This window comes from Diabrotica undecimpunctata, chromosome 1, assembly GCF_040954645.1.
Source record: "Diabrotica undecimpunctata isolate CICGRU chromosome 1, icDiaUnde3, whole genome shotgun sequence".
NCBI classification, from domain to species: domain Eukaryota; kingdom Metazoa; phylum Arthropoda; class Insecta; order Coleoptera; family Chrysomelidae; genus Diabrotica; species Diabrotica undecimpunctata.
The window spans coordinates 66,556,862-66,570,759 of record NC_092803.1 but is presented as its reverse complement, the minus strand read 5'-3'; the positions used below and the strand labels follow the sequence as shown (position 1 = coordinate 66,570,759).

The following is a 13,898-nucleotide window of genomic DNA, read 5'->3' as shown; positions in this document are numbered from 1 at the left end:
AGAGGGCAAGAAGAGGAAAGATAGATAGTAAACTTCACCTTTCCTGTAGAGCAAAAAAACTGCCAGAACTCCAAGCAAAAGATAACCAAGGGAAGAAAATTCAGAGAATGAGGACGACGTTATGAGTATGTTCAACAAAATGATGGGAGAACTGAAAGAAATCAGCAATGAAAATAAGAAATATAAAGAAGAGAAAATAGCGCTGAAAAAAAAATAAAGATAAAGCAAGAATTGGAAGAAACAAAAAGCAAATTAATCCAAGTTGAAAATAAAGTAGTAATAATTAAAAAAAAACAGATAAAAAGAAATAACATAGTAATAACGGGTCTACCAATAATCGCAACAAATGAAACACTCTTAAAAAATAACGCAAAATATTTTTACCAATGCACCTAAAAGAGGATCTCGAAAAAGAATCTGAAATAAAGCTAAGAACCATATATGTTTGTACAAATGAAGGATTCTGCCGAAAAAAACAAGGTAATGAAAGAAAAAAACCAAACTCAGATTTCTTTAAAGATTATAATTAAAGGCAAGGAATTAAGAACTGAAGGTAAAAACGTAAAGGTAGGGTACAAAAAACTGACTGCGAATGGCATAAAATTCAAAAAATATGGACCCAAAAAACTGCATATAGCAGTGGAAAAAGACAAAGAAAACTCATTATGCAGACGGATCCTAGCGATACAAGAAACACATTTGATTGGAACAACATTGAAAAGATTAGTTTATACACGTTTTATAGAAGTGGAGACAATAATAGGAATTTTGGGTTGGGTTTTCTGATACATGAAGACATGGAGCAGGTAAAACGACAGGTAACGTAATTAAAAACGATTAGAAATATATGTGGAGAAGAATCTAGGAGAATACTAGGGAGGATTTCGTTAGGAAAAATCAACAACCGATCAAATTTTTATGCTAAAACTAATCCTGATTAATTGCTATGAACACAACATTTCAGCATAAGTACTTTTCATTTATTACAAAGCTACCGACGATACAATAGACAGAAACAAATTAATAGAAATGCTGAAAGAATAGGGATGTTCACTAATTTTTAAATATAGTTAAATTCAATTAAATTCAATAGATTATAAAATATATAAAAACATAGCAAACATGAAATTGTTTAAAAATATATATTTTTTAAGATAAATCAATTCTTAATTTTAATTTTGATGGAGGCTAGAAAAACGGCTCCTCGCAGCGAGGCTACGGTGTGTGACGTCAGCAGTCGTATCGACAACTTGTTGTGTATACGTATTTATGAAGTGTAACCAGTTCTTTAAGTATTTATCCAGTGATAATGAAGCCAAATAAGTGGTGTTTGATACAAATAGAGGGAAACACTAGAAAATGCAGTTATTGTGCAAGTTAGAAAAAAAATAAATTTTTTAAAACTGTAATAAAAATCTTCTCAGCATTGTTTTTAGATGTATTTGGACACCCTGGAACAAAACACCACTTATTTGGCTTCATTATCAGTTATTAAATACTTAAAGAACTGGTCACACGTCGTAAATACGTATACAAAACAAGTTGTCGATACGACTGCTGACGTCACACACCGTAGCCTCGCTGCGAGGAGCCGTTTTTCTAGCCTCCATCAGCATTGAAATTAAGAATTGATTTATCTTAAGAAATATATATTTTTAAACAATTTTATGTTTGCCATGTTTTTATATATGTTAACCTATTGAATTTAACAATATTTAAAAATTAGTGAACATCCCTATTAGGGATGTTCACTAATTTTTAAATATAGTTAAATTTAATTAAATTCAATAGATTATAAAATATATAAAAATATAGCAAACATGAAATTGTTTAAAAATATATATTTTTTAGGATAAAACAATTCTTAATTTTAATTTTGATGGAGGCTAGAAAAACGGCTCCTCGCAGCGAGGCTACGGTGTGTGACGTCAGCAGTCGTATCGACAACTTGTTGTGTATACGTATTTACGAAGTGTAACCAGTTCTTTAAGTATTTATACAGTGATAATGAAGCCAAATAAGTGGTGTTTGCTACAAAGAGAGGGAAAAACTAGAAAAGGCAGTTATTGTGCAAGTTTAGAAAAAAAAATTTTTAAATTTTTTAGAACTGTAATAAAAATCTTCTCAGAATTGTTTTTAGATGTATTTAGACACCCTGGAACAAAACACAACTTATTTGGCTTCATTATCAGTGATTAAATACTTAAAGAACTGGTCACACTTCGTAAATACGTTGTCGATACGACTGCTAACGTCACACACCGTAGCCTCGCTGCGAGGAGCAGTTTTTCTAGCCTCCATCAGAATTGAAATTAAGAATTGATTTATCTTAAGAAATATATATTTTTAAACAATTTTATGTTTGCTATGTTTTTATATATTATGTTATAACCTATTGAATTTAACAATATTTAAAAATTAGTGAACATCCCTATTCCAAGTACCAGAAAAAATAGTAAGGTTGATAAAACTGACAATTAGAAAAACCATTTGTGCTGTGAAATGCAAGGGTACAGTCTTAGAAGAATTTGAAGCAAATAATGGTGCTCGTCAAGGAGACCCGTTGTCTACCTTGTTATTCAATATAGTGCTAAAAAAATTGTAAGAGTTAGTGAGACAAATACACGATAATACCAACGCTTAGCGTACGCTCATGATGTGGTTCTCATTGCAAGAAATAGAAAGGAACTGGCAAATATAGCAAAAATACTATTTCGGGAAAGCTCTGATTAAGGCCAAAGCTCTATTAATGAACAAAATAATTAAGGCCAAAGATATATCAATGAGCTCACTGAATTGTTAATACAAGTCATTTTATATTTTCGTGTCTACCCTTCTCTAGGTATATTTAGTTTGCCACTTTTAAAAAAATAGTGCTTCTTACAACTTTTACTATTTCACTTTCCAGCTGATTGGTTTCTTGAAAGGCCATTATTTAGATTCTATATTTTTCAAGTTTTTTATCTTAATTTCTAAATGCTCCTTTGTCGTAGGTCTCTCTTACGTTCCATGTTCCCACTTTCAATCCATTTTCAATTTGTTTGTTTCGTTTCTTGTTATTTTCTTTTCCTTTGAAAAGAATGGTACAAACTACAATGAATGCAAAAAACAATAAACAGAAATGAATGGACACACCTAAGGAAGGCTTACATCCGACGATGGATGGAATAGCTGTTTATGATGATGACTGGGATATTGGATTTTACCATGGCGTTTTAAAGTGAATCTGCCACAGGTGTATCGAAAGTCTACAAACAGATTGGTGATAATATCATACAAAAAGGTTTTAAGCCTTACCTCAAAAGAAATAGTTGATCGGTAGTTGGTTCTTTCTTAATAAATCCACTTTTGTGTCATGTCATGCTCATAAGTAACGTATGTCCATATTTTGTATACTACCTTTAGGAGAGTAATTCCCTTGTAGCTATTGCAAAATGTTTGATCTCTTTAGTTTTGAATAGGTACAAGTACACCCTCATTCTAATCCTCTGGTAGTTTAGTATGGTTCCAAATCAGTTCTATTAGTCCTCAAGTACAGTACTTCCGCAATATGTATAGTAGAAAAACTGCCATATCATGAAACGAGCTCTACACTGCCAGGTAATCTGTAGTGCCAGTGTAGTTGGAAACTGTGTGTTTGTAAAATCAGTCCAACTTGAAGTTTTATTTTTCGTGTATTACCATGGGTCTTAGTATACATTGTAAATGTTTTGCATATCTTTATCTCTAATATATATATATATATATATATATATATATATATATATATATATATATATATATATATATATATATATATTATCTTTTTCTATTTTTCTTTTGTTGATTTTTAGCCTTCTCTTTTTAGAGTCAACTTCATTTGTGGTAGATGAGTCAAAAGTAATGTCAGAAAAAACTTTCCTATTGTGTTCTATGTTCTATTTACATTTTTGATACTTACTCTTTTGAAACGGATCATTTTTAACTAAATCTAGTAGGTGAGTAAAAAATGTAAAGGTTTGGATAACTGATGAGAATATACATATGGGATTATTCGTTACATCAACATATCTTATTAAGAATTTTCAAAAGCAGTCTCCTTTGAGTACTACCAATTTAGTAAATTCTAAGTACTTGAACCTCATGCTTAAACATCTCAAACGGGATCTTTAATACTTCAATCGTCAAGTATCTTCTTCATTCCGCTACGAGCGAACATTCCTACATAGTTCCGCCGTACTAACCGCTAAATTAAAGGAGTACCCACCGGCTGTGCGCATCCGTTCTTCTTGGTTAAACAGTTGAGCTGCAGAAGTCATCCGCGATATATAAATTACTAGAAGATAGATCGCGGTGGGCTCTAGAAGTCATGGCCGACTACGTAAGCATTATCAGCGTGTTGGTGTTGTTTTGTTGGGTGACTGTCGCCGAAGAACAAACAGCCAGTGTAAGTTTATTGTTGTTTTATGCAGTGAGAGTGTGTCTCAGGGTAGGTCAATGGGGCGGTTAGAAAGTCACAAAGTAGAAATATACATACTTGAAAGTACAAGTTCATTGTATCTAAAATATCAACTGAAAGCCTTCTTTAAATGTGAATCGTGCTAAATATATTCATATAGAAAAAAAATTAAATATAAATCAGATTTTTAAGTTACCATAGAATATATTAAAATTTGCCTAACATTTGAAGAAGACCACAATGTAGTAAAATATATGTTTTAAGTAAATAAGATGTGAATTTTCTAATACTATGATTTTAATTTATTTAATTAATATAGTTATGAATTTCCATCAAGTAAATATCTAACCAGTTCTAACTTTGAATATAATTTATTCATTATTTTTTACAAGTAGATACGATCCTATTTCTATTTGGTTATTGGTAGTATATTGTATATCTACATCTTTTGTAGACAGTGTTTTCTTTTCTACATGAACTGTTCGTCCAAACACCGGACCTTGTAATTATTTGTTATCTATTACCAAAATATAATATCCCAAAACGGAGTACATGTCAAATGGGTCAATACTCACAATTTTAAGTAGTTTTTATTATTTAATGATTGTAAATTTTGGGCTACCGGTTTCAAGGCTTACGTTATTTGCCCCATCATTAGGCCCCAGTACGTTAGTATTATTTGTATTAAAAACTACAACATATCAGATACAGGAAAGCTCTATAAACTAAGGTACTCCTGAAAACCACCTTCCCCCTCAAGAAATCCATTCCCTCAAAACCCGGAATGTATAACTTTTTGATTTTATCTACATTATTATGTCAATGTATATTTAATTTTATATCCTAACATAACAGCTATAACAATTAAGAAACATGAAAAAAACATCTCACTACATATTGACATAATAATATACATAAAATTAAAAAATTATTCATTTCGTGGTTTGAGTGAATGGATTCCTTGATGAGGAAGGTGGTTTTCAGGATTACCTTAGTTTATAGAGCTTTCCTGTATATGATATGTTGTAGTTTTTAATATAAATAAGACTGACGTACTGGAGCCTGATGATGGGGCAAATACTTGAAACCGGTAGCCCAAAATTTATCATTATTAAATAATAAAAACTACTTAAGATTGTGAGTATTGTCTCATTTCCCATATACTGATATTATGGACATTGACAACCTTTTTATTATTTTATGTCACAAAAGTTTTCGCAGTAACTTATAAGAGAAAGCAATTAAATATATTTAAACCCTACTTATATCTATATTTTTCTTTGTATACTAACTCTACAAAAATAATATTTAAATATCGGATAGGGGCCTATTGGCTTCTAAGGCACTTAACTTTCAAGTTCGTCGAATAAGTGTTTGAACAATATTAACGGTTATTTTAAAATATTTTCGAGAAATCTCAATTACCTGTTCCTTGTAATGCGCCTTCAATCTGCTGCCATAGACTTTTCTACAAAACGAACAAGAAAATATTTGATACCCACACCTTTGGACACATTTGTGCTACGGAAAGTTTAGTATACGAATATTATTTTTTTTATGATACAAATTGATAAAATCCAATAACGTTAGCAGCTATTTTAGACTGTAGATATTTGCATTAAATGCTTAAATTCTGGTGTGTCCTTGCTATAGAAACCTAGTTATAATTGCCTCAAAAAAGACACACAAAACCAATTTGCAAATTTCTTTTCAATATTTAAATTTTTTTTTTACTTTGTCCTTTTTGTGTTTATCTAGAATATTTACATCTTTTACAATATAAAAGTCCCGAATGTTTTCCCGTCTTACAGTTTCTTAAAATCTTCTAAATCTTACTATATTCCGCACCAACACAGTTTTTTGCAATATCAATACATTTTTTTGCTATTATCCAGTGTTTTTGGTTTTCCACGATTTGGATATTTTTATTTAAACTTTATTGTCCTATAAGTAATAATAAATAATGTTGGCCCTAATAAATAACGGCAGGAAATATGTCTTTATCACTAAAAGGTTCAAAATTTGACTTTTGGTTGTCCAACCAACCGATAAGGAGTAAAATAAAATGTACAAAAGTAGATCGATATATATCATCATCATTCTCAGCATATTCTACTGATTATGGTGCAGCCTCACTTACACAGTCATTCTTCATTTCTGCCCACAATTGTCTAATATTTGTTTTGCTGTGCCATGTTGTACCGGCTTGTTTCCTTATGTCGTAGTCCCATCATATATTTGAACGTCTTCTTAGTCTCTTGACGCCTCTTGGATACCACAGTGTAAATTCTAGTCGATTATCTAAGAAATTATCTCTGTTTATCATTTGTGTTTGTCTCAAGAAGACGGGTTTCCTGGTTGAAGAACCTGAGAGAGTGGTTTGGTTGTAGCTCAAGGCAATTGTTCAGAGTAGCTGCCTCGAAGGTCAGAATAGCCATGATGATTGCCAAACTTCGTCGCGGAGATGGCACTTAAAGAAAAAGATCATTTGTGTAAACTAATACCTTGTTCTTGATTGTAAGTTGTGAGCTTCTACCTAGTAACCAATATTCCTTTTTGTTCTTCAGTTTTATTTCTCATATGTTGCTGCTACTTTAATTTACTGTCCAAACGCAGCTCTAGGTATTTAACTATTTCTTGTACGGGACTTTTATTGTTTATTCTGTGATTATTTTTTTATTATTCTAATAACTTCGTGATTTTTTTTTGTAAATAAAATCGATATGGGCAGATTTCGCTTCATTAATTTTTATGCGTCATTTATTATCACACGTATTATGTTGACTGTTTTTCACCGACTGTTAGTATTGCAGTGTCGTCTGCAAATATGACCTGTTTAATATATGGCCTATTTGTAACAGGGATGCCACATATTAAATCCACAAATTTCCTTTACATATATTCTAAATCGTTTATGTCCTGCGCAATGACAATTTGATCACCTGCGTAATTTAATGTGTTCAGTATTATATTGATTATCAGCAGTCTCATTCTCTTACACTTATGTGTGCACTATCTCAGACACTCATCATTGAGTGTTTTTAATAATACTGGAGATACATAACTTCCCTGTTTAAGACCTTTAGTGACCAGAAAGCCTTCCGATATTTTACTTCCCAATTTAATTTTAGAGGCACAGCTAAACAGTACTTTTAGAGCATTAATAAGAGCAACATTCATATTAGTTTTCTCTAGGACTTTAAATAGTTTAATAATGGATAACGGGTCATATGTTTCGTTTAATCCATCATTAGTAAATGTAATGATTGTATTTTTGAAAACCTTTCTTCTATTACTTGGTTTATGCTAATAATGTTGTCTATTGTTGATATACCAGCTTTAAACTCATTTTGGCCCTCAGATTCATACGGATTATATTCTTCACATATAAAGCCTTTAAACAATCTTCCATGTATGCGATATAGCGTGTTGTTTACGGTTATTCCTCTGTAATTATTAAAGTCTTGTTTACTCTCTTTTTGATATATCGATGTTATCCATCGTTCTTTTCCGGCTCTTCCCAAAATCTGGATTTCCTGATGATAAACTTCTTCATATTTCGAAGCTGTAAACCTGTTTGTAGAATTTTTTGTGTTCGTGTTCTCTATTAAATTTTTTATTTCTTCGAACTATTTATTGATTTGTTGCCGCTTTTTCTGTTTGTGCTTTTGTTATTCGTCTCTTCTCTTTACTCGATATTCTTCAACATTGTTCCTAGTCCTTCTGTTGATCCTTTTCAAATACGCTTCATTTTTACTCGTTTGCACTACTCATCAAACCAGTTGTTTCCAACCAACCAGAGTGGAAAATTGCTTATATTTCGTCGATTCATAAGAAAGAAGATAAGCTTAAATGTGAAAACTGTACAGGGATATCAGTCACTAGTACATTCAGCCTTTTGTATGGACGAATAATTAGAGAGAGAGGGATAGAAGAAATCGCATTGAGAAGGAATACAAAGACCAAGAGGAAGAAGAACAATTCGGTTTTCGAACAGGAAGAAGCTGTACTAATAATATCTTTTGCCTCAAACAACTAATAGAAAAAAAATTAAGCACAAATCAAGAAACCCACCTCATGTTTATTGACTTTCAGAAGGCGTACGATACAGTTCCTGAAAACAAACTCTGCAACGTGTTACGACAGACGAATATTAGTGTCACCTTAATAAAAGCCTTGAGAAATTTGTATAAAGGGTCAACATCACAAATAAAAAATGGAAACAGACTATCGCAAAGCTTCCTGGTTAATAAAGGTCTACGTCAGGGGTGTTGTGTATCACCGACCTTGTTTAAAATATATGTTTCAAAAGCATTGAAAGAGTGGAAACGAAAATGCAAAGGCTTGGGCGTAGACCTTGGAGAGATTTGCTTTAATACATTGCAGTTTGCTGGTGACCAGGTTGTTATAGCAAACGATAAAGATGGTCTGGAGTACATGGCAAGGAAATTACAAGAATAATATAAAAAGTGTGGACTAGAAATTAATACAGAAAAAACAAAATACCTACGAATAGGTACCGAACTATCGAATATCACATTAGAAAATAACGAAATCATCATGCCCTGCGACCATTACACATACCTAGGAATCGTTTTTGATACAACGGGGAAACACGATGAAGAAATAAAGAGAAGAATAACACAATCCAGAAAAGCAATAGGTTGTCTAAACAGCGCACTATGGAGTCATGAAATAGGAAAAAGAAGAAAACACAATATCTACGAATCTCTTATTAAAAGCAGTCTATTGTACGGAGCGGAAACTTGGCGAATAACCGAAAACAACAGAATATTAGCGCCTCCATAACTTCTGCAGTTTAGTACCTTCTTATTATCTATATATATTTTTATTTTTACTATCATCTATATTCCTTCTTTAATAATGCATATTAAGAATTAACCACAATTTCAAGATTGGAAATACTTTTTTGATATTTCAACTTTAAGCTCATAAAAGTTATCAAAATATTTTTAAAAGTAAAATTGAAATTTTTGTATTTTTGAAAACTTAAAAAAAAATTTGAATTAAATTTTTTAATAACCTTTATTTTGAAAACAACTGTCGATCTGCTCAAAGTATCCAAGAGTACTTCCAATCATGCAATTTTAAGTAAATATTAATTTTAAAATATCATTTTGTTTTAGATCCCAACAGATGTATCGGGGTTAAAAAAGATATTTGGACCCAAATTTGGAAATTTTGGAAATCGGCCTCCTCCAAGACATGACACACCTTCATCTCCTTGTCAATGTAGTAAGTTAAATAATACTTTGTGATAACAAAAAAAAAAACGGCAGCAAATGTTTATGCATTTATTTGTTAACCTACCATTTTGGACAGCTTTCGTACGTATTCAAAATATAAGATATACGAGTATGTAGGCTCTCAATTTTCACAACTTAGATATTTATATTCAGTTAAACAAAACTTTAGTGATATAATACTTCAAAAAGATATAATTGTTAACGGTAAATTCGTATCCTTTGAAACAACGTCTAAATTATTTCAGAAAGCCAAGTGGCTTTAAACGCTGTGAAGTATTTCACTTATGAGCCAACACCAATTTGGGATTGTACATAATATAGATTATTGTTTAGCATTTTTTATATGCACTTCGACCTAGAAACAACTTTTGTCTATTATTCGAATCTATTTGAACTATAGAATTCCAATACTCTTGTAACAACTTTTGTTATCTTCCAGAATGTAAATATGTAAGTGCACAGGGGTGGACATAAGCCAGCTGACAATTTGCAAAAAAAAAAATTTAAACTCAATCGAATTAATAATACAAGCGAGCATCGAGAGATCGTTATCCAATATTTGAGATCTTTTCGAGATCTTTTTGGGAGACGTTTTCGATCGTATGCGCATAAACTCTGTTTTTAATGATGTTCTAAATCAAAGTTACATGTAATTCTTCTAAACTCTCCAAGTCTATCTATCTATCTATACAGCCCTTGCTGTCCAATTTTGGACATAGACCTCCTCTTCCTTCTTCCACGTCTTTCTATTGTAGGCAGTTTGTATCCACTTCGGCCCTGCTTGTTTCTTCAAGTCATCTGACCATCTCATTTGTGGCCTTCCTCTTTTTCGTTTGTAACTATATGGTCTCCAGTGTATAATCATCTTATTTCATCTGTCGTCTTTCTGTCTTATGGTATGTCCAGCGAACTTCCACTTAAGTTTTGCTATCTGCGTTAATACATCGGTCACTTTTGCTTTGTTGTGGATCCAAGTATTTCTTTTCTTGTCTGATAGCCTGATGTTCAGCATTTGCCTTTCCATGGCTCTTTGGGTCTTTGCTATTTTTTGCTAAGAGCTCCAAGTATCTTTTTGAAATATTGGACCGATCGAAAAAAAGGGGACACCAATCCCTCGATAATTCATTCCTGTCCAAACCATAACTCCAGTCCAGGAAAATGCACTTACTTCCAGTTTCTTAATTTCGTGAGAATAAGAATCGGCGCAATAAATGCAGTTCTGCTTATTTACCCTACCATTAACCTTGAATTGTGCTTTGTCACTCCACGAAATTTGTCTCTCCAAAAAAAAATGGTCGGCTGCTCTCATGATTAGCTACCACTAGCAGAAATCGAACCGTGTCTGGACGTCCTACGATTTTAGCTCCTATAGCAAATGCAGACGGTAATAGTGCAAGCCCATATCTCTATACTCCTACGAAATGTGCGGGATGGTATGCTAATCTTTAACGATGTCTATTTGGTGGAGAGGCGAGGGCTATCTTATATTGTTACTTGACTGCATGGTGTTCTCATCTGTGGTTCTCATCTATGCTCCTCGAATGTGGTCGACCACTACGAGTTGCATCTTCAACACTAATTTAATTAAATTGTAAATGTAATTTAAATTTGAAAAACGTGCATTAGGCCATCTTTCTGAACGGCTGAAAGAGCACTGTTTATTAGCTATCACTGTTAGCAGAAGTTTACAGTACTCCCACAATTGGTCGCATAGCTCCTGTAGATCTTATCCAAAGTTAATTTGCTCCTTTTATAACTTGCCTACTTCGTACTAATAACGACTAAATAGTCAGAAATACGTATTTAGTGTTGCCTTCCACCCTTATAGAATTAAAATAGGCTTTATTTTTACTGAAAATTGTACAATTTTATGGACAAACTTCCACTCTTTACAAGTTTTAGATAGGTTCCTGTGTACTTGGAGATATGTATATTCAGTGACAGAGACGTTGGTAGTAAATTTCTTGATGCACAGTAGAGAACGCATGTTCTTGGCTGATATGTGGATACCTCTGGTAGTCCAGAGTTTGTGATGTTTTGACTTAATAATTGTAATTAAAGAAAATGCCTTATTGAAAATGCAGAAATATCTAAAAAATCCCTGAAATTATAGTCCACGTCCACAAAGGCAAAGTGCCACCCAGAAGTCAAGCACAAAGTTTGTTACTTAGTGAAAAAATTCTTCTAATAATTTAATTTTATCTGACTCATCTATATTGACAATTCAGACATACCTTATACATTTTAAAATAGAAGACTTTAAAATGATATTGCCAATATTGTTGAGTTGCGTCAACTAAAAAAAAAATCAAAAACGTCAATAAACGTATTTTAACCTTAAAAAAAAACAAATTTTTAAATTAACGAAAGTTTTGATATCCTACCTAAACGTTGGGTTTTCGATGACGGTTTGTTAAGAGTTTTAAACTTGGTATATACTACTTCATGATCAGATAGACCTGCATTATTCTAATTTTTTTTGTATTTGCGTTGCGAGTTCTGCCAATGATTTTTCCTTATCTGTGTTGTAGTAATTCTTGCATTAATTAACGTCCTTATTTTTGTTCAAAACATTTTGGCGCTCCTATCCTCGGGTAGTGGAATTCCTCCATAGCTGTGTTAGTATTAGTTTTAAAACGTAGGGTCTTCTAACATTATTACCCCACCATTGGTAGCATTGCATCTGAGTGGTGCTTTCCTCAAGTAGCAGTAGCTTCCTCCGTGGATATATTGCAGAGTTACCAAGGTGGAATGCAGGGACTTCTGACAGTGCTGCTACAATTGGTTGCATGGCTATTGTAGATTATTTTAATTTGCTCCTTTTCTATTCTAACTGCACCGTACTAATGCCTACCAAATAGTCAGAAATGCGTATTTACGATTTCCTTCTACCTTTATCTATTTTCTTTTGTATTTGTGTTGCGAATTCTGTCAATAATAAAATAATTATTGGCATCGGTAAAATAAACTATTTTAGACAGAAATATCTCGTTTTTAGCTTGTGGAGAGAAAAATGAAGATAGTAGAATAGTGGGTGGAAGACCGACTAATGAAAACGAATTTCCCTGGATGGCTCGTTTGTCATACTTCAACAGATTCTATTGTGGTGGTATGCTAATCAATGACAGATACGTCTTAACAGCAGCTCACTGTGTTAAAGGGTAAGTAAATTAGTTTTTAATTAAGTATCGTATAAGTGTCATTTAATAATAAACTAATAATAAATGAATAAACGTAAATTTAAAATGATATTTTTGTGGTTCATTTCTAGAATATATTTATATAAAAGATCCGAAATTTCAGTAAATGAAATCAATTTTAAGTCAAAAATTACTCTTAAACAAATAATGCTGCTAAGTAATCGGTCCTTAGGCATTCCATTTTACCGAATAAAGATAGTGCAGTGTTTTATTATTAATTATATACTAAATCTTCAGGAAAGAATGTAAATACTTATAGTATTGTCCCTACGTATTAACCATTTGGTCCTATTTTTATTTTTCATTCATAAGTAGTATAAAAGTAAATAAATATTCATATACAAGTTTAATTTAGTTCCAATTTTTTATTTTGAAGTTATTGTTAATGAAGTACATTTTTGGAACTTTGGAAAGAAGATTTTCCTATATGTTTTGCCTCTAGTTAAATATGGTAGATTGTTTTACGTTTGTAATTAGCCAAAAAACGTGTTTACATTATTTCCTACGATAAATCCTTTGGAATTGGTTATTTAAACATATTTGATTTCTTGTCTATAAAGCTGTTCATAACTGCAGATCGAAACCGTTATCGTTATTTTCATGACCAGAGAATAGCAACACAATGATTATAATGTAGGACCGATATTCACAAAGCGAAAGTAATTTCAATGCTAATTTAGGACTAAAGGTGGGCTGTAACGAACCCGCTGTAAGTGTTTTATTGGAACGGATTTGTTAGTGAATTCCTATAAAAAATCTTCAAAAAAGAAAAAATATGTAGGTATATTCATTGTATATGTTCATATCAATGTGTATTATCATTTTAACATTATATTGTGATGGTTTTCTATAAACTCCTTCCAGAAAACTCGTGTGGTGTTGTGTCGATAACTTGCGTGTATAAAAAAAGTCCTTATTAGGCACTAAACTTTTTAACTTCTTCAAAATACAGTTTAAAAGTAAACTGTCGAACTAACTTAAAAAAAAGTGGTG

The 13,898-nt window shown here is 32.0% G+C and overlaps 1 protein-coding gene across 1 annotated transcript in view; it reads left to right on the top strand.

Moving 5' to 3' along the window:
* Window positions 1-4,241: 4,241 nt before the first annotated feature.
* LOC140450319 (venom protease-like) overlaps window positions 4,242-13,898 on the top strand; it is a 52,299-nt gene continuing 42,642 nt past the window's right edge. The window contains exons 1-3 of the mRNA XM_072543895.1: window positions 4,242-4,426; window positions 9,586-9,694; window positions 12,704-12,866. Coding sequence (XP_072399996.1) covers window positions 4,349-4,426; window positions 9,586-9,694; window positions 12,704-12,866 — 350 coding nt within the window. The 5' untranslated portion in view covers window positions 4,242-4,348. The remainder of the gene's footprint in view (window positions 4,427-9,585; window positions 9,695-12,703; window positions 12,867-13,898) is intronic.